A 25401-nucleotide genomic window follows, 5' to 3' on the forward strand; every position below is an offset into this window, starting at 1 on the left:
TGGGGGTAGTGATAGATTGTCACAGAAATAGATCCCTGTTTTGAAACCCTGTGTCTTTGCAACCTACATTCTGTCTCTAAGTTATGGCAAGACTGTGGAGACCATAAGTTGGATTTAGTACATGCCTACAAAGCCATCAGCAAGCCTAGGGAAGTGACGATGACTCTTCTAGAGCTCCTCCCCAGCACTGGGATCACAAGTGTGTGCCACCATGCCCAGTCTCAGTGGCAAGCTTAGTGCGCCTTGGGGTGGGGCCAGCGGCATGTGGTGCCGGGGAATGAATCCTGGTCCCTGCGCTTGCCTAAGCAGGTGCTTAGTCCGCTGAGCTATCTCACTGGCCTTGAATCTTAGATCTTAACTAGCTTGGTTAAAGAGTTGGCAAAGAGGACAAGGCAAATACATACATATATACACTTACACATATGTAAGAAAACATGCTTAGATACAGCAGTTGTCTGCTTGCACCTGGTCACCGAGTTTCATGCATAACTTTCTTTTTTCACTACACTGGCCGTGCCTTCCTTGTGCTGGCTCAGTCCAGCTTGAGCCATAGTGGCCCTCCTTAACTGGTTGCTTTACTGCTCTCCCTGAGGGCCCCGCTGGGCCCCACACGTTTCTTGTTTTCACTGCACAGCGGCAGCTCTGCTTCTTGGCGACGGGGATCAGTAAGTCCAGCCAGCGCTAACAGCAGTTTCCATGGCTGGTTCTGCGGCTTCAGGAGCTGCAGGGAGCTCCGTGATGGTGTCAGCTGCCAAGAACTGCAGAGAGTCTGAGGGTTTGTGATTCTGCCCCGATTGAAAGCTAGCAGGTTGGTCTGCAGAGATTCATGGGTGTCAGCAGAGCACACAGAACTTACACGTTGGAAACAAAAGGCACCCAGCAGCTTGATCTCCAGGTTCTTTTTGGTTTCTTTGCCTTTTAGGTACCAAGGAGAGGGTGTGGATGTGGACTCAAGGGAGTGGTGGGTGCCAGTGGATTTGTGTTACGGCAGAAGAACGCAGTGTTTAGTAAATCCCCGGTCCTCAGGATGGCTGTTGGTAAACCTGCCCAACCTTTGGCTAGAAGGGAGACATTGATCTGTATTGTTCTGTCTTCTCCATTAGAGGGGGACACTGCCTCTGCCTTGAAAAGAATAGTCTGTAGCTGGAGCTGGCCTCAGAGGTACACAGAGGCCACACAGAATTGTCTGTTGGTACAGGTTTTACTCGAGGGTGACAGGAACACCCTTTCCTTGCGAACTTGAGACCAGAGTCAAAATTCTGAAGCTGGGGAGCCGTGGGGGAGTGCCACTTTGACGGCGATGGAGAGGAAGCACACCTCGGGCTCCAGCGCTGTGCTCCAGGGCTTTCTTCCTGAGCGGGGTTCAGTGTCTGTGCTGCGTGCTGCAGGATCCTAACCGTATGCCTTGTATCTAACCGTGCAGCCAAGATGGCCACTCACTAGGTGTTGCTTCTGAATCCTGAGATGTGGCCACTGTGGTTGCCAAACACACAGAATTTTAAATTTTATGTGATTTTAATTCATTTAACAATATAGTCATAAGCTGCCTAAGGACATTTCAATCAGTGGCAGACTGCATATGTGACCGTATTGGCCTCCCAGCCGGGGTATGCAGTAGCGGTGTCATCTGGGCTTGTGTAAGTATACTCTGTGGTGGTCCTGCGATGACAGAGTTACCCAGAAGCACATTTACTTCCTTGATAAGGGTCGGGGACCCAGGTGACACCTGGAAGGAAGCTGATCCAGGCTTGCTGGGGAAGGCAGCAGGAGACAAGGATCAGGACGCAGCAGCCAGCAGCAGCTCCCAGCAGTCCTGGCTGTTCAGTCACAGCGAGATTCCCCTGTGCACAGAGCTGTGTGGTGACCTCAGCCTGGCCCCCGACTGGCCTGCGAACTTGAGCAAAGAATGCAGGGGCGTTCAGGGGTGCGTGAAGTCACTGGCTTTAGGGCAGTTGTGATAGTGCAGCAGCAGACGTCCAAGCTAGGTGCTGCTTTTCACTTGAAAGGAAGTGGGCCTGGGCGGCTGCCTCTCCAGTGCGTGCAGGTCTGCGTGAGGGAGGTCAGTCAGAGAGCCGCTGAGAAACCTGAGCCACAGAAAGCCCCAAGCCAAGGCAACTCCAAGTTGGATGTGTGGATTTAGATGACAGTGCTAGAGACGCCAAGGAAGGGCGGTTTGTCTTTTTCCTCAGTTTTGTCTCAAGGGCTTTTTGCTGGAGAGATTAAAGGTTGGTGAGTGTTCCAGCAAGTACATTATGCGGCTTGGAGTCATTTTCTAAACCTCTGTCATCTTGGTGGAATCTTGGGGGCCAGCAGGGTATTTTTTTTAACCAGAAAAGCAGATAAAGGTACTGATGGAAGAGAATTAATTTGATAAAGCCACTTAATGTAATTGGGAATGTGTCCCCATTCTGACTACTGCAGTGCCCTGATCTGGAAAATATTCATCTATCTTATTTCATAATAAAAAATACCTAGGCTGATGTGTCAGTCCCGCCCTAGGGCATGCTGACAGCAAATGAGACTGTAAATATCTATATCTACATATCTATATCTATATATCTCCTGTGTGTGGAATAGGTGTGTATATCTATATGTATGAACATATAGATACACCCCCCCACATATATAGCAAAAGCCAGTTGATATTGTTAGATAAGAAGTAGATATTTGATCTTTATTTTTGGTTCCTGACACAAGAGCATCAAAGCCCTTTGCTAGTTCCTGAGTGGCTGAGTTAAGGGAAGTCTTCTGTAATACATACTGTACATCTGCAACAGGTGTCAGCTCTGGACCCGGGGTGGGCGCCAGCGATTTAGTCCAGTTGTGATCTGACCCCACAGAATCAGCATCCTACAGGTCACCACATGGAGAGTCACCTCATCAGCAGGAGCCCTGGTTTACGTGACAGGGGTTTCCAGCACTTTGCTTATAGTATATCTGGGTGTGATTTTCTTCTGGTTTATCCTATTTGTGTTTCCTTGAATCTCCTAACCTGCAAGTTTAAGGCTTTGACCAAACTTACGAGCTATTTGATCGTTATTTCTTTAAGTAATTTTTCTGTGCTTCTCCTTCTGAAACTCCAGTGAGACGAGTGTTAGATCTTTTGATATTCTCCAACTTGTCTTCAAAGCCTCTCTTCTTTCCTTTTTTTCTTTTGTGGAATTTTCCAGGAACTTTTCTATGTTCTTCACAATAGTGCTTTTTTATTCATTATTCTTCAGGTTCACTGACTTACCTGTTTTATCTTTCCGCTCCTATAATAATAGCTGCTTTCAAGTTTGTATCCTGTAATTTCAACATTTGGTTCTGAATCTTAGGTATGGAATATATTAAATGTTTTTCCCTTTGACTGTCAATCACATTTTCCTGGATCTTTAATGTCCAGGACTTCGATGAGATTTAAATAGAAAGGTGTAGTATTAAAACCAGAGCGCGCCAGTCAGCTTTTCGGTGAGCTCTAAAATGTGCTCTATGTCAGAGTCTTTTATGTGAGTGTGTATGAGTTTGGGGGGTGGGGAGGTCTGTAGCCTTCTGTAAGGCTGGGCCAGAGTGTGCACCGAGAGGAGCAAGCAGCACTGTAGGCGCTGGGAACAGGGCGAGGTGGGTTGTGTGGGGGTGAGTTATGTGGGCAGTGGTGGGCCCTGCAACCACATTCTGGTGACAGAGATAGTCAGGTAGTGGTGGGTGGATTCACAAGCCTGTGGATGCTGCTGCTTCTGGGCTTATGATTCGTGTCATTGTGTGTTAACATAATAATGCTCCTTGAATGCATAAGGAAACATAAGCCATAAAATAATCATTTGTATCACACAGAGATTGTGGTGTACTTCCTTTCCATCTTTTTTTCCCCCCTAAATTAATCTGTGTGTATTTACACATACTTGAAATGAATTCTGGGCGCAATTTTGCATCTGTTTTCATCTAAAAATCATTTTTCTGTTAAAATGTTTTAAAAGTGTGTGTGTGTGTGTGTGTGTGTGTGTGTGTGTATGTTTGAGATAGGATCTTGCTGTGTTGCAGAATACAGGAGATCCGAGAGAGCAGTGGGGAAAAAAGATTTATCGAGTTTTAGGTGTAGTTTAACTCAGCTTGACATTTGATGTCCAGAGTGGCTGGGCACCAGGATATAGGAAAGGTTCTAGTTTTATACATTTGACTGAGGGGTTGGTCATTAGAAACAGGGGGCCCAGGCAAGTGAGGGTACAGCAACAAGACAAAGCAATTAATTACTGAGCCTGAAAAGACAGAGCCTTATGAATCCTTCAGGAACAAGGTGACATAAACTCTTTACAAGACATGGTTGCTAATCTTATCTGTACCAGAACAAGAAGTTACAGACACGGAAGGAGGCGGGCAGCGTGAGACAGATTGCTCTTTAAGTTCTGCTTCAGCTACGCAGTTCAGGTTGGCCTTCAACTCACTGTGTAGCTCAAGGTGGCCTTGAACTAGAGGCAGTCCTCTGCCACAGCCTCCCAAATATCGGGATTACAGATGTGCACCATGACATCTGGCAAAATATAATTCTTAATGACTGATACTGGGTGAAATTGCCATCATTTAATTTAGCGTTCATTTGGTGATAAGATTTAGTTCCATTATACCCACTATTAATTAATGATAAGGAGAATGTGTTTTGTTACTGTATGAAAGAAATTTTGGTTGGAGTTTGAATATTTGCTTAGAGTCCTACAAATGATATTAGCTAATTTGAAGTGTTTATTAAAGGTCCTTTGTTATACTTTCCTATGAAGCATTTGTTAAAACTGTTATGAAGTTTGTGTTCATTATTAGCTGAAAATAGTTTTCCTAGTATACATGAGGTATAATTGGAAAATACAGTGTTGTAGTTATTGTCTTGACACTGAGACACAATACCTGACACCAAAATTTGGAGAAGTTTCTTTTCTTCTTTCTGATTTAAATTAAAAAAAAATTGTTTATTTATTTATTTGGTACGGTGTCTCATTACACAGCTTGGACTCATTGTGATCCTCTTCTCCCAGCCTCCCCAGTACTGGGATCAAAGGCATGCGCCACCACACCTGATTTTGGGGCCAGCATCACATGCAGTATCAGGGGTCAAACTTGGATCCTTGTGCTTGCCAGGCAGGTACTTAGATTTTTAGGGAAGGGTCTACAGGGTGTTCAGGGACTCACTACTAGATTGGACTCATAGTGATCTGCCTTTTTACAACCACCCAAGACCTGGGATTACAGGCACGCCACCATACCCAGTCTCAGTTGCTGTCTCAGCATGCCCCCCCTTGGGGGGAGTGGCATGGCAGGCCTAGGGATTGAACCCCCGGCCCTTGCGCCTGCTTGCAGGCACTTTTTAATCTGCTGAACTATTTGGCTGGCCCTCTTTTTTGTTCTTTTGAGACAGGGTCTTACTCTGTAGTTCAGGCTGGCTTTGAGCTCACCTTGTAGCCCATCCTGGCCTTGAACTCACAACAGTCCTCCTGCTTCAGCCTCCAGTGCTAGGGTTACAGGTGTGCACCACCGCACTGGCCTAGGAGAGGCTTGTTCTGGCTCAGGGTTTTTAGAGGTTTCAGTCTGTTGTCAGGTGGTTCAACGGCAGATGTCATGGCAGAGGGGCCTGTCAGAGAAGCTGCTCAAGGTGGGGTGGCTGGCAACAGAAAGAGCAGGGATGAGCCAGGAAGGAGATGCCCCCTTCCAGGCCCACCCGAGTGAAGCCTCTGATGAGACCCAACCTCCCAACAGCAGGTCCCATGGCCCTGTCATCACTCTCCTTCCACCCGCCCAACTTCTAGACACATCAGCTTTCCAGCAGATGTTCCAGGTCTAAATCATAACAGATGGTGAATGTTAGACAAGGAAAATTTCTTATGTTAAAAGATATAACCTTGGAGCCCTCTTGGAATATTTCATCACTTCCAGCAATTATCCCATTGTTCTCGCCGCTTTCTGAAGCTACTCTGAGAGACTCTTTTCTTGAGTGCTCACTAGGCATAATAGAAGCTACAGCAAATGCTCATAAAAGCTGTGGCAAATGCTACTGCTGTGGGCCATCCAACAGAAAGGCAGGCTGGTAAAACATGATGCTGTGTCCTCATGCACCTTGTTCCCTTGGTCTGGCATCGTGCAACTCCTGGCTCTTCCCTGAAGTCGGAATGACTGTGAAAATAAAACATTTGGAATCAGTTCTGGGAATAGAGGCAGCCATGATAGAGCAACTAAAGTAACACAAGAGGCTTCCAGAACTGCCTCAGAAAGTAGCCAGGACAGTGGGATGAGTATGTCTGAAGAGAGGATCCAGACTTGGAGGGGGACACATGGCAGTGGGACTTCTGTCATGCACTGTGTAACAATTTAAACATATAGTGTATGTTTGCTGGTGAGTGCAGGGTATGGGCTGCAGGAGCCCTGCCACAGAAGTAGCCTGTGCCTGTACTAGGAAGCCTGCTCATGCTGGGAGACCCCTAGATGTCCAGCTGGGGAAAGACTTTTGTCCCCTTAGACAGTACTGGCCACGTCCTTGGGAGCTCAAGGTAAAGTACACTGCACTGGCTCTGAAAACCAAGCTATATTGGGACCACTACTCACAAAAGCAGGCTGGGCCCTGTGTGCTGAGCTGAAGCAAAGTGGCCATCTGCTACAATGAAATAAAGAAATAGGCCCCAACATCTCTGACCATAATAGACAGAATGTGTGGGATGCATCAGAAAATTCACCCATCATGCCAAGAATTGAGAAAATCACAACTTGAATAAGAAAAGATAATCAACTGACACCAACTTTGGATGAATCAAGTGACAGAATCAGCTGACAAGGATTTTAAAGCAGCTGTCATAAAAATGCTTCAGCAATCAGTTCCAAGTTGTCTTCAAACAAATGAAAAAGCAAAATATCTCAGCAAAGACAAAAGTTAAAGAACAAAGGGTGAAATATAAAATTGTAAAATATAGAAGGGGGAAAGAAAAACTTGCTGTGGGGTTCAGTAGTCAAGTCGAGCTGACAGGATGTACTCGATGACCTTAGTAGATCAATAGAGTGCTGTGTGATGTGTGATAAATCGACAGAACTTATCCAGTTGAAGCAACAGACAAAAGTAGAATAGAAATAACATTAAATGGGGCCTTAGAGATTTGTGAGTGTTGATGGGTAGCCAGCACTTATGCCATTAGAGTTACAGAAGGAAAACAAAAGAGCATGGTGTTGAAGGAGTGCAGCCTTGGGTGATGGTTAGGTCATCTTGTTGCTGTCCAAGTGTCATTGTGTATTCACACCAACTTCCATGATGTAGGAGAGTCAGTTGATGTTGAATAAACATGGGATATATGAGGCTACTGCAGTGTAACAGATGCTATTTTACTGTGAACTTTTATTTTTTTATAAGCAGAAGGGAGTACCCTCAGTTATAAGTTGAGTAATAAACTGAACCTAAGTGGAAGTAATGTTTTCACACTTAAAAGGATAAAAAAAATAAATATCACGGAGGCTGGATGTGATGGCACACATCTGTAATCCCAACCCTCAGGGGCTGAGGTAGGAGGATCACTGTGAAGCACTGAAGGGAACCCAGAATTTGGGTTGTCACTGAACCTGCTTCTCAAGGGTGTTTTATTGAGCAAAGTCGTAAGACAAGGGTGGTTCAAGGTGGGACAAAACTAGTCAATAAAATCACAAGTACAGTTGCTTTGGTAATACTGATCCAAAAGGAAGTCAAGGTTATGTGAGGTGGGACGAACTATGGTCAGCCAGTAAGAGTTCAACAAGTATATTTGCTTAGGTAATAATGATTCAATGGGATTAAATTGGGAAGCATGTCATAGCAAGCACCTATGGAATGGACAAGGACTTTCCTGAAAGGGTGGGTGGGTTAAAGTCCTTAACCCAAGATAATTGGTATCTAATTAGAATGTCATTCACTGCTTTTCATCCTTTTGTCAATGGCCAGTATAAGCATATCACATTAGTACTTAGTAATGTTTCTTGGGGTGTCTTCCATAAGCTTATGGAAACTATTGGGTTCCCATTAGTGAAAAAAGACTGGAAGAAAGTATTTCCTGGCAGCTGCTTCTTTATTTGCCAAGGGGAGTCCTGTCCAGCAGTTTCCCTAAGCCTAAGGGACTCCGATTGAATGGTTAACATTTTTTTTTTTTTTTTTTTTTAATGTGTTTGGTACAGGGTCTACAGGGTCTCATTACACAGATCGGACTCCTAAGGATCCTCTTGTTTTAAGCCACCCAAGTGCTGGGATTACAGGTGTGCGCCACTACTCCTAGTTTCATTTACTATCTCAGCACGCCCCGGGGGTGGGGCTGGAATGGCATGCTGGGATCGAATCCCTGTCCCTGCACCTGCCTAAGCAGGCACTTTAGTCCACTTAGCTATCGGGTGGGCCCTGAATTGTTAACAAATTTTTGATGTACTATGAGAACCATATTATACTAGTTAACACATTATTCTTGGCCAGGGAGAGATCCTCAAGTTATTGTGTACGGGCAACAATATATTTATATTTATAAAAGCAGTCTTGACATTATTTTGAGAAGCTGGCAACCTGGGTGCAAGCATGTCCTTAAAAGTTAAGGAAAAGTTAACTTTTAATGACATTTGCAAGTCAATTTAAATTATAGATGCATATTTTAAAAATCCAAAAAAAGTAAAAAGAGGAATAAAATTGTGGGACTGAATCAAAAACACTCATAAGTATTATAACCACTCACAAATTGGATAGCACACATAAGACAGCTGTTAATAGACCAGGTATATTTGGCCAAGTTGAATTATAATAACTTACAGTGTTGCAGAATCTGTTCTGAATCAGATAGAAAACACTCTGCACCAAGGAGTTGTTAAGCAGCTGACTTTATCAATGCTGGTGGGCTGGTGGAACCAGGCCCAAATCGCCATCCTCGGCTTAAAGTAAAATAGTAACTTACATACATTTTGTAAGCAGAAAGTACAAAGTCGATAGCAGGTTGGTCTGTAATTGTGTACCTGTATTTGGTCATTTGTTGTCAGGCAGATGTGTCTGAGGCAGGTTTCGTTAGAGGGAGCCATTCATCATGAGGCAGGAAGGTCTTGGGGAAGTCAGGGCCTGGGAAAGTGGGTGCAATTGAGTGTGTCCTTGGCGGGCCTAGCCTGTCCCAGGTAGACAGTCTTTAGGCTGAAAAACAGGACATGTTTACAAGCCATTGTGCAGCTGGTCAGATAGAGCTGGCTCAAATTATCTCTGAGTGGCAGCTGGGTAGTTTACTCAAGGTTGGCTGAGTCTGATGGCCCAATTAAGAATGTACTATTTAAAATTTCCTATTACAATAGTTTCTAAGTTTGTAATTATAAATAGACTAGTCAGAACTTTTTATAGGTCAATTAACAGAGATCTCTTATAAGAATCAGAATGAATAAAACTTTTAACACCCATGAAAACAAAGACAGTTTTTAAGATGGGCCCCAGGCTGATGGTCTGTCTGACTGTAGTACCCAGGTATGCAGGCTACTCATTGTTTCTTTGCTAGCCATAGTTGTTGGATGGTCACAGCTGATGGCCAAAACTGCTGCTATGATAGCCACATGTGACTGTTTCCTCAAATGAGACAAACTAATGAAGGAATTTTAACTACTTCCGGGCAGGCCAGTTTGGGTGTAGAAGAGACTAGCTGGAGCTAAGTATGAATTCGAAGCAGTGCAAGGCCTGCCCAGGTTCCAGTCTGCCCTGCCGCAGACTCCACCTATGGCCGTTGTACTCATTTTGCTTGTGACTCTGTAGTTCTGTTTCAGAGTCTCAGTTAGCATATAGCTTGGCTATTATTCTCTCGTTGTTGAGACAGATGCCCAATGCCCAAAATTAAGGAAGGAAAAGTTTGTTTAGCTCTCAAGTTTGTCGAGGTTTCAGTCCCTAATCAGCTGGCTCCAAGGCAGGATCGCATGGCACAGGAGCAACAGTTCAAGGTGGCAGAAGACAGCAAAAGTAGCCAGGCATGGTGGTGTGTTGTATGAAATTAGGTGGAGCCCAAGGAAACGATGAGAGGACTGGATTAATATTGCTGTAGAGGACTCATGAGCTTAGTCTCACTCTATGTGAGTCTTTTTTTTTTTTTTTCTATGTGAGTCTTGAGCCTTCGAAACTTGTCACACTTTATTGAGGGTTAGAAGCAGGCTAAGGAATGTGTGTAACTAATTTGGTGTAAACAAAAAACCTCTTAAGTTCACATGCGTCACTAGTTGGTATCCCAGGTGAAGGAGCAAAGAACACACAGGGCACCTCCAGGAATTGCCTCCTCGTATTCAGTTTGCCGGAATTACAAAGGGCCAGTTTCTTGGGCTCTGGTTTTTGTTCCTTGTTTCCTCAGGACAGCAGACTTCTGTCTCATAGGGGCTGAGGCAGGAGAATGGCTGCAAGTTTAAGGCCATCCTGGACTACAAAGTGAGCTCAAGGCAAGCCTTACTCGTGTAGTGAGACCATCCTACAAAAAATCCAAAGAAAACAAAACAACTCCCACAAAAACAAAAACCAGTCAGCATCATCATGAGGGGAGAGAGAAGAATAATTTTCCCCAAGGACTAAAAGGAAGATGAAAGTTGTGTAAATTTCGGACTAGAACTTATACATCTATTCTTTGAAATCATCAGGATTAAATCTAGATGAGTTCTAGAGTATGACCCAAAGATAAATGAGAAACGATGTGAGATCAGCTTCACTCTGGAAGCAAGTATGGGGGGTGGGGGCAGGGTGCTCTCCCTTCTGCGGCCATGTCCTGAGATTCACAGCAACAGAGGAAAGAATCGTCTTCAGTCAAAACTTGTTGTGAACTGTGTTATTTCTCAGGAGTGGGCCAGTGGAGAAGGAACAGAAGAGGGACTCCAAGTGTGGCACAAGAATCAAATACTGGCCATCTCAGGTGTAAGAAAGGCAGTTAAGAAGGGGTTTCCTAGGTGGCTCTCTAATCCTTAGCAAAACAGGTCTCCAGAGACAAAAGTTATGATTGACCCCAAATGTATTGCCAAACAGAAAATGAAACCAAATAATGGAAGGACCTGATAGGCTGCATTTTAACCATTTGAAAGAGGGTGAGAAAATGAAAGTGTTCCAACTATACTTTCTAATAAATGACTCTGAATCAAAAGTTCTAAAATGCTAGCCAACAAAAGAGATTTATCATCTCCAGGGACAGAGCAAGGCAGGTATAGTCTACAAGAACTCTTGGCCCTAGGACAGAGGGGTCTTCGAGATGTTTTGGGTTCTCTATCCAGTCAACTAGGTAACTTTACATCAGTGCTGGCTGGGTTCTGTTTAAATCTACTCTGGGAACGTGTGTGCCTGGGTATCTGTAATACACTTAAGAGACTCAGATTAAGATATGTACCAATTGTCTCTCATTAGAAGGCAGTGATTTAGGTGTAACATTACATCTCTATCTAGCTTACAGGTCTGAGTAAGTCCTCTAAAGACCTCAGAATGCATAATGGGATCATGTGGAAATTTTCCTTGATCTTGCCTGATGTGTTTTAGGTCACTGAGAAAAGGGGCACATGAGTGCAGTAGTTCTAAGTTCCCATTTACTTCCTGTAAGGGATGTTGGCCTGGAACAAACAGCTAAGGATGGATACAGCTTCACAGAAGCTTTACTTTTGGCTGCCCAGAAGCTCCACCCTCAGGACCTGAGGGGCAAGTAGGAGAAGCCTCGTACTCAGTAATTGTGGGCAAGTCCTTGATTAAGGTCTGATAGTGCAGTGGTCCCTTGCTATTTTGTACTTTGACTTTCACAGACTCACTGTTCCTTGGGTTTTCAAAAAATATTAATCTAAATTATTTATTGTGGATTTTTTGCTGTATTGTGGAGTTTGCAGTACTGTACAATACACGTATGTTTTTAAAATTTTGTAGGTTTATGAGTTTAGAAAATGGGTAAGAACATTAGAAGTGTTTCTAAAAGTTTGGGAAAGGTTTATACAAGTGTGGGAAAGGTTTATAAAGCCTTACTATATATATAAATACTAAAATATGATGTCACTACTTGGCTGATTTTCACTTATCATGGGGGTGTCTGGAATGTAACCTCCGCGATAAGTGAGGGACCGCTGTGCTTTTAAAAGTTTGATAGTGTTTTGATCCCAACCCAGAGTTGACCTGGGCTATTCCTTCAAATTACCTTTCTTACACTTAACTGACTTACATGATTTTTGTCACTCATGGCACATGGCTTCATTCTTCTTATTAAATAGTGTTTGGATTCACCTGTGTCTTATACTTGCATGTGCTGTTTGTCCCCTAAACTATCTCAAATATGCTGTAAGTCTGCCCATTGAGTGACAGGGTATCCTGCTACTGTTCGCTTTCCCTTCCCACCCCTAGTCAAAGCAGGGGTCCTTTCACATATGAATAATGGTCTCAAGTTCTTAGGAGCTTGTTGTCTATTCCCTGGCATTATATAATGCTGCACCAATACGACGTGAGCACTTTGATGGGCTTTAACTTGGAAGTATCAGAAACCCTCCTTATGGAGCGTTCAGAGTTAATGAATCACAGATTTATTTGATTAGATTTTAGAAAACCCAGAGCACTATCAAAACACTATAATAATAATAAAGTTTCTGCATCATGTAGGTAACAGTAGCACTATTTATGGTGATGAAATACATAGTTTATTCTTCAGTCGTGGTGTTTTGTTTGGTTGCTTTGATACAGTTTATCTTTTGCTTGTCATAGTCCATGCTTCGGGGGAGAGGAGGTTGCTATAAGCACACTTTCTACGGCATCGAAAGCCATCGCTGCATGGAGACCACCCCGAGCCTGGCCTGTGCAAACAAGTGTGTCTTCTGTTGGCGGTAAGGAAAAGTGCATGATGGGTGGCCAGGGACACACGTGGTGAGTGAGGGACACTCGGGCTTCCTGGAGAGTTCTGTGCTTCCTGAGCTTAAGCCCCTTTTCCATGTATAACAGTACATATTTATGCATTGCTGTTTTCCTTGACCGATTACCTAGAGGTGTCAGGTTTTTATAATACTAATTTTTAGCCTCTGCATCCTATTATCTCTCTGTTCATCTGTCTTGTCTATCATCCATCTCTATGTATATCTGTTTTCTAGTTCACTAATACACTACTGTTTTTTAAAAATTCTTTTTCTAATTTAAGTTGGATTGTTAAGGTCATTACTTTTTAGACTTAATGAAGTCTGAAATTACATTATAATTTTCTAAGTACTTTATATTCCATGGATTTGATAGTATGCTAATTATTCAGTTATGATATATTTATTAATTTTCATGTGATTTCTGTGCAGTTCCTGGGTCAAACATATTTATTTCAAATGTTATATAACTTGGATTTTAGGAGGTTATATGTTTGTTATTCATTTTCAGCCATATTGTTTTATTGTTATCAAATATTGGATATGTAATGTGTTTTAAAAATGTATTGAGAATTACTATATGTCTAATATGTTTTTAAAATTCTATCATATGTACATGGAAAAAGTATTATTTTAAAAAACATTTTTGGATACTAAAACAATAAATAACTACTGATTACTTGTTTTATTATTTAGAGTTCCTCTTTATCCATAGAAATGCCCTTTTGCTCAAAATCGGTGTTGGCTCCTACTAATATAGGTACACTAGCATTCTTTTAGTTATTAATACTCTCCAGGGCTTTCTTTTTTCCTCCTTTCTTTATTACCAAACTTATATTTTAGGTGTATTTCTTCTAAACAGTATTTGGATCAGTTTTTCAAAAACTCAACTTCATTGCAGTGTTAATTTACATGTAATGAAATGTTCCTCTTTAAGCACAGTTGAGGGACAGATGCTTCCGTCACCCCTTGTTGGCAGTGCCTCGCACCCACCACTAGTCACAGCTTCCCTCACCGCACCCAGCCCCAGTGCCACACCAATTCACTTTCTGGCGATCTCTGTCTTCTTTCTTTTTCTAGGCCTGTGCACAAATGAACCACATGTAGTTCTCTGGCTCGGCAAAGGGGTTTTGAGATGGGTCCACGTTGTTGTGCATCACCAGCTCCTTCTCATTGCTGAAGAGTGGTCTGTCCACTGGTGCTGCTGCGATTTGTCTTCCATTCCTCTAGGCAAATCCTGATGTTTCCAGCTTTTTCCTGATTGTAATAAAGCTGCTGGGAATATTAGTCCTAAAGCTTTTGTAGAGAAATGGTTTTATTCTTCGTGGACGAATGTCTGTATGTGTAATTACTAGATTTTTAAACTTCATTTGGATAATGTGTTTAGTTTGTCTTATTTATGATTATTGATATTGACAAATCATCAGTAGATAACTATTTTTATTCTACTTTGTTCTTTCTGTCTTTCTGTCCTCCTTTTGCTAAGGTATCGTTGTGGATATTGGAGACTTTCCTGGTTGTCTCGCTGGAAATATAAGCGCTGACTGTGTTTTTCAGGTGTTAGAGCTGATCACTTGTGGAAACTAATCTTGTACACAAACTGGGGCTGTTCTCATGAAGGAATTGCTGTGTTTCTCTCTCCCTCCTCCCGTTCCTTTCTTTCCCTCACTGCTTTGCTGATTCTCTGGCTCCTCTGTCCACTTTTTGTTCTCTGCGGGAACGTCTCTGACTCCCATCTTCACTGCGTGTTCCTGAGGTCACTGCTGATTTTCTACTAGCAGCTCTAATAGAAGTGACTTAATTCTAATTTTAGTTGGAAGATAGTGAGGGGTGCTAGGTAAGAAGGAGGGCTTGGACTAGTGCCGTCAGCTGCACCAATTCCTTGTGTTGTATCTTCCTCCTCCTTGGACAGTTTTTCTCCATTTCCCCATCAGCTCTTCAGTTAATTCAGTAAGAAAACTTTTTTAAAATTATAGTTATTAACATATATTAATGGTACACATTAATGAGACTCACTGTGCTCTTTGCATGCACACATATATCACGTCCCATCCACCTTCTACTCTTGTTCCTTCTTCCGTCACCTCCTACCCTTCCTTGACACGCCTAAAGCTTCTTCTTACACTCTCTATCCAGTATATCCCCTCTGATTTTGTCTTTCATTCTTCTTTGTATGATGTAGGATTAGTAAATTGCTTTCATGGCTTCACTGACTTCTTGTGATTTGATATTTGAAAGCATTTCATCTCTGGACCAGTCTCCTTTCTGAGCTTTTTCTCCATTTGCAGCTGTTGACTGCACCTGTTCTCTTGGGTGGCCCACAGGTATGTCAAGGCTTAACTTGCTCATAGTGGAACTTCTTGGATAATGATGCCATGAGCTATCTGTGAATTTCTTCCCCCATTTCCTGACTCATCAAACTCATTTGCTTGTCTAATTCTATTGATCGTTTCAGGTGTTCATTGTTTCTCCTTTTAACAATTAAAAAATGATATTGTCTGTTCTAATCTGTGCCATCCTTTAATTTGTCTTTATAGTGGCATGTGGCTTCTGATTATTTTTTGAAATGTTACTTTCTTTTTCTGGTGGTACCAGGGATCAAACTGAGGACCTTGTGCTTGCCAGGCAAGCCACTTATCCCACTGAGCTGTCTCCCTGGCCCCTGAAGTGTTACTTTAGAAGGATTCTTTTTTTTTTTTTTTTTGCTGGCTCAAGCTGCCTTAAGGGCAGGTCTGGTGCAGCATGTGGAGCTGGGGATCGAACTGCGGTCCCCTGTGCCTGACTGGGTTTGCTAAAGCAGGCACTTTACCTGTAACTTTTTTTTTTTTTGTGGAACCGGGGATTGAACTCAGGCCCTTGTGCTTGCCAGGGAAGCACTTATTCCACCGAACCATCTCCCCAGCCCTAAAGCAGGCACTTTAAACAACTGAGCAAACGTGCAAACTCTGAAATGTTACTTTTAATAAAGTTACATAATTTTGATTTTAGTTGCAAATAAATTTTACTGAGTGAGCACTGCTCACAAATATGGAATTGGTGAATGATGAGGATCGATGATGCTCTGAATTGGCGTCACCTGAAGTGCAATGGAAGTAAACAATCTGCTCATGCACAGCTCTACCTCTCACTCTTCATGTTTTTGCCACAAATCCCCACTCTAAACGTTGTGTGGCATTAGCATAGGTATGTAATTGGTGGTCTTCTACTTTACCTTTTTTTTTTTTTTATTTAACATCATCTAGACAAAAACAGGAGTTAGAAGAAAATGCAATATAGTGACTTTTATGTTGTTCTTTATTTTTTGGTGTTGTTTGAGTCGTCTTCTGTCCTGTGCTTTCTGCTGACTGCCTTTAGCATTTCTTGTAGAGCAAAACCACTAGCAGTGAATCCCTGGGGCTTTTATTTTTCAGTGTGTTAATTCTAGAGATAGCATTAAGAAGAACAATTCTACTTGATTTAAAATTCTTGATTGTTTTTTTTTTTTTTTTTTTTTTTGTCTTAGTATTTTTTATATGTCGCGCCATTGCCTTCTGGCCTCTGCTGAGAAACTGGTGCTTTTCTTGAATGTGAGGACGTCTTCCCTTGTGCTTGCATTGAGGTCCTCTCGTTCAGCAGTTTGATTATAATGTGCTTCAGTGTGACCCTTGAATTTATTCCACTTGGAGTTTGTTTTGCTTTTCGTCTTTTACTTAATTTGGGATGTTTTCAGTTGTAATTCTTTTCAGATATTCGTGCCTGCTCTCTTCTTCCTCCTCTGAGGCTCTGTTATGCATATGTTGGTACACCTGATGGTGGCCCGTCTACGATTGTGTTCCAAAGCTCTGCTAAATTTTCTGCACTGTTTTTTCTTCTCAGACTAGGTAATTTCAAATTGACTTCAGTTTCAGGGGTTGTTTTTCTTCCTGTTCCGGCCTACCTTTGAAACCCTCCAGTGAACTTTTCATTTCAGATACTGTTCTTCTTAGCTCCAGAACTTTTTTATTTTGTCATCTGTATCTCTTCATTGACATTCTGTGTTTGTTGAGACCTTGTTTTCCTCCATTCGCTCAACTCTTTGCCCATGGCTTCCACTAGCTACCAAAAGATGTTTTAGGTAGTTGGTTTGGATGTCTCTCTAGTAGATCTGATTGTGCTTCCTCAACATTTTTTTCATTGAGGTCTTCTAGGATGAGCCATAGTTTTCTCATTTTTTTTCTTGCTTTGTAATGTTTTATTTTTAATTTCAATTTTAATTTTTTGAAGTAGGATCTCGCTATGTAGTACCAGCTCACCAGACTCACAGTGATCCTCCTGACTCAAGCCTCCCAAGTGCTGGAATTTGAGGCATGCCCCACCATGCCCAGCTGTAATATTCTTTGAAATAAAAGTATCGTGATTATCATGTTAGCCTCAAAAATCTTTGTTGCCAGTCATCATCGTCGTCTTCTTTTTCTCCTTCTTCTTCTCTTCCTCCTCCTCTTCTTCCTCTTCCTCTGCCTCTTCTTCCTCTTCCTCTTCCTTTTCTTCCTCTTCCTCTTCCTGTTCTTCTTCCTCGTCTTCTTCGTCTTCATCTTCATTGTCGTTGTCTTCTTTGTCTTCTTCTTCTTAATCTTCTTCTTGTACTGGGGATCGAACTTGGGACCTTGCACTTGCCAGGCAGGCACTAAAGCCACTGAACTATCTCCTGGGCCCATCTTGCCTCCTGCTACGTACTCTGGGTTTTACTAGTTGTTTGTTTACTACATTTTTAAAGCTGTATTTTTAAAAATTTTTTTATATTTTTGGCGGAACCGGAGATTAAACTCAGGCACTTGCACTTTCCAGGCAAGTGCTTATTCTACTGAGCCATCTCCCCGGCTCAAAAGCTGTATTTGTAAGGGCTCTGTTCTCTGCTTTGTATTGTCCTTCAAGTTGGTGTAGCAGGCTCAGTAGTCAGGTAATGTTTTGACAGATTTTCTTGCGCTCATAGAGCCAAAGTGAAAAAAGAGAAGAACTAGTGCCTCTCACTGCAGCCTGTGTTGGGATGTGCCTTAGAGCTTCTTAGGCAGATCATTTACGCTGTTTTAGCCATCACTTTCTACTCTGCTGAGCTGGAAGGTCACGGATAAAAAAAGCTTAGGGTCCACTCAGGTGTGTTGGCCTGTGTTCTGAGCTGTGGGAAGCTCTGCAAGTTTCTGGGTGTTTGTGAGCACTTTTCAGTGTCTCCTCTCACCTCAGTCATAACCTCCTGATCCTGTCAGCACCATCTGCCTACCCCAAGTGTACCCCCAACCCCAACTTTGAAAAAAACTTTTCATTATGGAGTTTTTAAACATAGGTAGAAGGAAAGAATAGTATAGTGAACTTCTGTGCACACTTGGTGTACGGACAGTCACATTCCATTTAATTTTCTTGGTGCTCACTGTATCCAAATGCCAGTGATCTCATTGTGTCATCCATACATACTTCAACTGGCAAATGCTGTAGAATGTAAAACATGAGGCAGTCTATAAAAGAACATGGCCACAATATAACCATCTCAAGTTCTTCCACATGCATCTCATTCTAGAGTCTCCAGGTGAAATAGAAAATATTGCACCAGACATCCTGGTAAACCAGTAGTTCTCAGCTGAGGACCAGATTGCTACTTTTTCACCCACAGAGATATTCGACAGTGCCTGGAGGTATTTTTGATGGTTGAGTCTGATGAGAGCTCTGCTAGCACACAGTGGATGAGGGCCAGGAACATCGCTAACCATTCCACAGCGCACAGTCTCCTCTTCACAGCAGAGAATCGTCTACTCCCACATGTTGATCAGGCTGAGGTGGAGCTGTCCTAGGTGTAGTGACGCACAGGTTCAGTGAGGGGCATCTCTGTAACATGGCAGCATTGAAGTCAAGTGGAAGGAGATTACTTTTTAAGGACTGAGTATATACTTACAAAGTTTTAAATGTCATATGATGAGAACTTGCAAAACAAAAGCCTGCTGGCCTTATGACTGTGTGGATCATGTTATACTTTGGTTGTGGGAGAAATGCCTGATCAAGTGCTTCATGTCCTTGTTCTCCTTGCTAATGAAGTATAATTCCTAGTCTCATCTTAAGATTGTTGACGTGGCTCATTGGTGTTATAGGTCAAGAGTCAGAAGATAGCAGAGCACGGTGGCTAATAATTCCTCTTACCTTTTTACCTGTTTATAGCCAATAATTTGGTCCTTCAGCTTCTTGAGCATAAATTTGTGCACATTCTTAAAAAGATGAAATAATATACTTAAATTTATTAATGAGATTTTTAGAAAGATTTGAGGTAAGTGAAAATATTTTATTTACCACTGCTTCTGATAAAGATGTCCTGCTCTACTAACTTTTAAAATTAGAATTCACCATCTGTTTTACTTAAGAATAATATAACAAGACTGTCAGAAAAGTGCAGTAAAAATTGATCCAAGTGCTACATAAGTGTTTCATTTTATTTTCCTTTCAGCAGATTCTTAAAATAACCTCTGAGCCTCAGTTTCCTAACTGTAAATAAAACAACAATACCATCCTTATAGATTGCTATGAGGCTTAATTGCTTGAAGGAGACTGTGTGTTTGTGAAAATGTCCTTAAACTATAATATGGTATATGCAAATATATGTTTTCAATATGAAAGTTTTATTTCATTCCAATAATAGATGAAGTAGATATGGGTAGATAACACATTATTCAGAGGAATTTGTTGAGTGAGATCAGACTAGGAAATATATATATATATATATATATATATATATATTTCCCCCAGTTTTGTGGGTCTTATTTCCATTTAAATGAAAACTTTATGCTTTGAAATTTCAAATGAAGCACTATATCTCTTGAACAGATAACTCAGTGTTTAAAAAAAATAGTCAAACGATCTGAATTGATAGTTTTCTGAAGAACATACAGATGTCTAATAAGCACTTCAAAAGACACTCAGAATTTCTAAAAAATAGAAATAACCCAAAATGCCCATTAGCTGATAAGTGTCTGTTAACTGTTGAATGGATAAGCAAAGGTGGTGGATCCAGACACAGAAGTACTATTTGGGAACAAAAAAGCAGCCTAGTAGTGGTATATATGCTGCACCACGAGGAACACTGAGAGTACTATGCTGAGCGAAGTGACACGGTCACAGTAAAGACCATGTACTGATGGCTGCATTTCTGCACAGTGCCCATAATAGACTTTTTCAGCCAGAAAAACAGATGAGTAGTTGCTGGGCAGAAGAGGGTATGGAGGCTAAACATCGATAGCCGAGGAGGTGTGGAGTTTCTTCCTGCGATGGTGAGATGTTTAAAATCAAGTTTGGGAATAGTTGCTCAGCTCTAAACTGTACTAAAAGCAGTGATTTGTATGATTTAATTGGGGGGATATCGAGGGCTGATTAGTCAGTCCGCTAGTCACCTGGGCAGGGATGCATCGAAGGATAAAAGAGACAGAGGTAAGAATTTAGAATGGAAGGGCCAGAGTTCTTATCAGGTGAAGACCCAGACTCTCTGGCTTCCCCTTTTTATTGTACACACAGCTTTCTAGGGGGTGAGCAGAAAGATCCGGGGAGCACAGGACTGGGGGACCCTGATGCAACAGGATCTTGTAAGGAAGAGTTCTTGTTTGAGTAATCCATTGCTTAATGTGGAACTTGTTTTTCCCTTGGGTTAATATTTATTTTTATTTTTATTTTAATTTTTTAATATTTTTATTGAGAAATAGCAATGAGACAGTTTCACAACCCATTACTAGTACATTTTCAATAATTAATACATTGCATATTGTAGTCTTTGTGGTTATTCTTTGTACAAGATGCAGACCCGATACCCTGTCTCAAACATTATTAGAACAAACCTCTCTATTCCTTGAATTAAGAGAATGGAGCTGTATATCTAACCTATTTTGAGTATACAAATACAAAATGGTTGTTCATTTATATCCCCCTTTTTTGTGTTTTTCTTTTTCTTTTCTTAAATGGTAGTGTGCTGACTTCTTTTTCCCTTCTTTTAATTAAAAATTTTTTTTCCATAATTTTATTGAGAAACCAATAGCAGTGAGACAGTTTCAAATCAAATTGGTAGGACAGTTTCAATAATTAACACATTGCATACTGTTTTCCTAGTGGTTATTTGCTATACAAGATGCAGACATGATATCCTATTTATAAACACTATTAGAACAAATCCCTCTATTCATTAAGAGAATGTAGCTGTATATCCTAACCATTTTGAATACAGAGATACAAAATGGACATCCATCTGTAACCCCTTTTTTGTTTAGTTCCATCATTTGAATATTATAGATGTGATAACTCAGCAAAATATTTCAAAAGAGTCCAGTAGTCCATAATAGAATTGGGTCTTCCACTTGCCTGGCAATGTCAGAAATTGTTGACCTGAGTCCCCTATAGCTTAACATAATAACATGGCTTTACTTCTTATACTTCTTTTTTTATACTTTTCTGCTGGATGGTTAAGACCAAGATAAAGCAAGAGCTATGCAACAAGCGTTGTAGCTTTTGGGTCTGATAAGGGCAGTGAAATTCTCTCAGGATTTATCCTGAGATCCTGTACCTCAGATTGTAGAACCTTTGTCAGTGTCAGCCATAAGGATGAGTCACGGCCATTGCTTGGCCAATGTGCTCTCTGTGAAAGCCTGAGAGAATGTTTTTTCTCCATGTGACTCTCCTTAGGCACACTCTACATCATCGATCACTTTCCTCTTTGCCCTCATAATCTCCTTGATCAGAAAATTTGGGATACTACCGAGTTACATGACGTTACAGTACAAGTTCTCATATGTCCTGAGTCTTAATTGACTTTAGAAGGCTAGGGCCAAAATGTTGGCTTTCCTTACGGCCCTCCGTTTTCTCTAATTTTGGTCTGCAAACTTAGGTTGTTAACCACCCAGAAGACAAGCTTATTGTTATTACCATACAACCTAGGCTGTTAAGCTTAACCTCACTATCTGTCTGCATATCAAACATCTTAGGCATAACATGCAACAGGTGTTTTTCATCAAGTATTGATATGTTGAACTTTAAGTCCCTACAGAATATGATAAAAAACATTTAAAAATTAGAATGTATTTTAAAAATAGGCATAAAGAATTATATACTTCTTATGTTTACACATAAGTCCAAAAATCTAACCATATATAACCTTGAAGCAGGACAGTCACACAGTATTCCTTTTCCTGTCTCTTGCCTTTATTCACCACCCCCTTCTTTTTGAACAATCATCTACCCGAGAGACAGCACAGCAACAACTGGCATGTCATGACAAGCAGCCCGTATTCAGAAGACCAGAATGACAGGCACTCCAAGCATGAAACTACTATTACAGATTACCATCTTCAGTGCAGTTGTTTATTTCACAGGTATCAGTATATATAGTTAGGGTGAGAATCCTTCCAATTAACTGCTAGATTAAAAAACCTTCTGAAGATTCTCAGGATCATTGTCTTGCCCATCTTCTACATATAACTGTATGGCTTGACATTGTTATGTTTCCTAGCTCTTCTCCTTTCCCTCTCTTGAAGAACGAGCTTTTTGATTCCTTAATTCTTTGAACTGTTTTCTTTGTCTCAATTGATTTAATTTCTGTTCTAATCTTTATGATTTCTTCCCCTCTGGGCTGGGTTTGGTTTGCTCTTCCTTTTCTAGTTGTTGAAGGTGCAGCTTTAGGGTGTTTATTTGTTCCCATTCTGTTTTCCTAATGTGTGAGTTTGCAGCTATGAATTTTCTTCTGAGAACTGCTTCCATCGTATCCTTTAAATTCTGATCAGTTGTGCTTGACTTTTAATTGAATTTTAGATATTGTTGAATTTCTTGTTTAAGTTCATCTGTGATCCATTGGTTGCGAGTAGGGCGTCATTTATTTTCCATGTATTTAGGGTTTTTTTTTTTCTGGTTTCTTTTGTCATTTATTTCCAGTTTCATTGCACTGTGATCAGATAATATGCATGGAATAATTTCTGTTTTCTTGCATATACTTGAGCATGACTTATGGACCAGTATGTGGTCTATTTTAGAAAATGACCCATGTGCAGCTGAGAAAAATGTGTATTGAGCTGTGTTTCGGTGGAACATTCTGTATATGTCCACCAACTCCATTTGTTTCAAGCTCTGGTTCAGTTCTGTTATTTCTTTGCTAATTTTTTGTCTGGTTGACCTATCTTTTTGGGATAAGGGGGGGTTAAGGTCTCCTGTTAAGATTGTGGTATTGGATATTAGATTTTTCATGTCCATTAAGATTTGCTTTATATAGTTGGGTGCTCCCATGTTTCGTATATACATATTTATGAGTGTTACCTCTTCCTCTTGAATTTTTCCCCTAACCAGTATATAGTGGCCTTCTTTATTTTGCTTGATTATTCTTGGTTTGAAGTCAAGACTATCTGAGAGTAGAATAGCTACCCCTGCTTTTTTCTGAGGTGCTGGGACATGTAATATTGTTTTCCATCCTTTGACTTTCAGCCTATGAATGTCTTTATGAGTTAAATGTGTTTCTTGTATACAGCATATTGTTAGATTTTGTTTCCTAATCCACTGTGCCAGTCTATTTCTCTTAATTGGTAAATTGAGTCTATTTACATTGATGGTTATAAATGAGATGTATTGACTTACAATTGACATGTTATTTACCTGTTGTCATTTACTACTTTTTCTCCTGTGTTTGTTTGCCCTATTTAGTTGATTGCTTCTGATCTCATTCGTGGAGTTCTTATCATTTTGATCCCTCTCTCGAACATCTTTAAGTATCCTGTGTAGGGTTGGTTTTGTCATCCTGAAATTCTTTAGCTGTTCTTTGTCATGGAAGTGTTTCACTCTCCATCAAACTTGAAAGAGAGTTTTGCAGGGTATAGTAGTCTGGGCTGGAATTCATTTTCATAGAGGACTTGAAGTACTCTGATCCATGCTCTTTTTGCCTTCATGGTTTGTGAAGAGAAGTCAGCCATAATTCTGATGGGTTTTCCTTTGAATGTATTCTGCTTCTTTTCTCTAGTGGCTTTCAGTATATTATTCTTGTGCTGGATTTCTCAGATCTTGACTATTATACGTTTCGGTGTGTTTTTATTTGGGTTGAGGTTACTTGGCATTCTGTATGCTTCGGTTACCTGAATGTCACATTATTTCCTCATATTTGGGAAGTTTTCTGCTATTACTTCTGCCCATATTTTTTAAATATCATTTGTATTGTCTCCTTCTTTCTCATTGATTCCTATTAGTCTCACGTTTTTCATCTTTGCATTGTCTTGCGAGTGATGAATTATTTTTCCTGCATCCTAGTTGTTTTTAAGAGATCTTTTCTTACCTTTTCACTAGCTGCACCAGCATCTTCAAGATCTGAAACTCTTCACTTTCACTCAAACCGTTTTTGCAAGCTTGTGATGGAGTTTTTAAATTCCTCTATATCTCTTTGACTCTGCTTCATGCGATCTATTTCTTTCCTGTATTGCTCATTCAAGGAATCCATCATTTTTCTAATCTCCTCTATTTTTTTTTTTTTGATGTCTTCTTTAGAAGCAGTTATTAATTCTTTTATTGCAGTGTTTTTTTCAGATTGGGGTTCTCCCTATGTTTCTGTATTTGCTTCTTTACTTCAGATGCTATGAGTTCAGAGAATTCTTTTCTTATTTCAGAAAATTCTGCTGTGAGTTCCTCTATAACTTTCTGCTGTTGCTTATTTACTTTTGATGCTATGAATTCATACATTTGAGCTGAGCTAGTGTCCTCTGCACTTGTTCTGGGTGGGCATTGGGTTTCCTCCATGTTTCTGCATTTGATTCTTTACTGCAGATGCTATTAATTCAGGGATTTCTTTTTTAATTTCCAATCTGAGTTCCTCTGTACCTTTCTGCAGTTGTTTCTTTATTTCAGAAGCTGTTGATTCATTGATTTTAGCTGTGTGATTCCCAATTTGTTCTGTGTTAGTGTCCTCTGCATTTGTGATGGATGGGCTTGGGTTCTGAGATTGCATTTTGCTCCTTCTCGTTGTCATTTTGTGTAGCACTGTCTTCTGACCTTTGTTGTAGAGCTTTAGTGCAATTATGTCCTTAGCACCTACTGAAATTCAGTTGTAGATCTACAAAGTTTGAGTTCATCCAGCTGTGCCTGGCTTGGGTCTGGCTGCTATGCTCAGCTCCTTCCTGCTGCTGCCCTTGGGAGTGAACCTGTTGTGCCCCTTTGGCAAGATGTTCTAATACAGACAGATTTAGGATCAAGTTTTGTGAACTGCACAAAATACTTGCTGAGCTCTCACTGAAGTTTTCTCCTGTTGAACAGGGTGAACCTCATTGTGTCCAGGAGCTTATTGCTGTTGATCCCCCCTCCCCCTCCGCTCCTTTGAGGTGTAGTAGAGAAGGTTCCAGTGGAGTTTCTTGGACTCCCTGTGGCATCTTTTGTAGGCTGTCAGTGTGATTTCCAAACATGAGAGTTCCAGCTTTCCACGCTTGCTGTATGGAATGTTGACCCACATGGAGTAAATGTGGTGGTGGCCGGTTGTCCTGCATTTGTGCCTGTACGTAGCTAACATATTGCCAAGCATGCAAGCATAGGTGTCCTGCCAACCTATAAATGAAGCCCACCCAGAAGCCAGGAATTGGACAGAGGCAT

At 41.1% G+C, this 25401-nt stretch overlaps 1 protein-coding gene across 2 annotated transcripts in view; it reads left to right on the top strand.

Moving 5' to 3' along the window:
- The window catches only part of LOC101592786 (S-adenosyl-L-methionine-dependent tRNA 4-demethylwyosine synthase), a 203784-nt gene that overhangs the window by 38748 nt on the left and 139635 nt on the right, over positions 1-25401 (top strand). For both annotated transcript variants that reach the window (XM_023714443.1, XM_023714441.1), the window contains exon 10: positions 12677-12795. In XM_023714443.1, coding sequence (XP_023570211.1) covers positions 12677-12795 — 119 coding nt within the window. The remainder of the gene's footprint in view (positions 1-12676; positions 12796-25401) is intronic.

Source organism: Octodon degus, unplaced genomic scaffold (assembly GCF_000260255.1).
Source record: "Octodon degus isolate 3935 unplaced genomic scaffold, OctDeg1.0 scaffold00035, whole genome shotgun sequence".
In the NCBI taxonomy this organism is placed as follows: Eukaryota; Metazoa; Chordata; class Mammalia; order Rodentia; family Octodontidae; genus Octodon; species Octodon degus.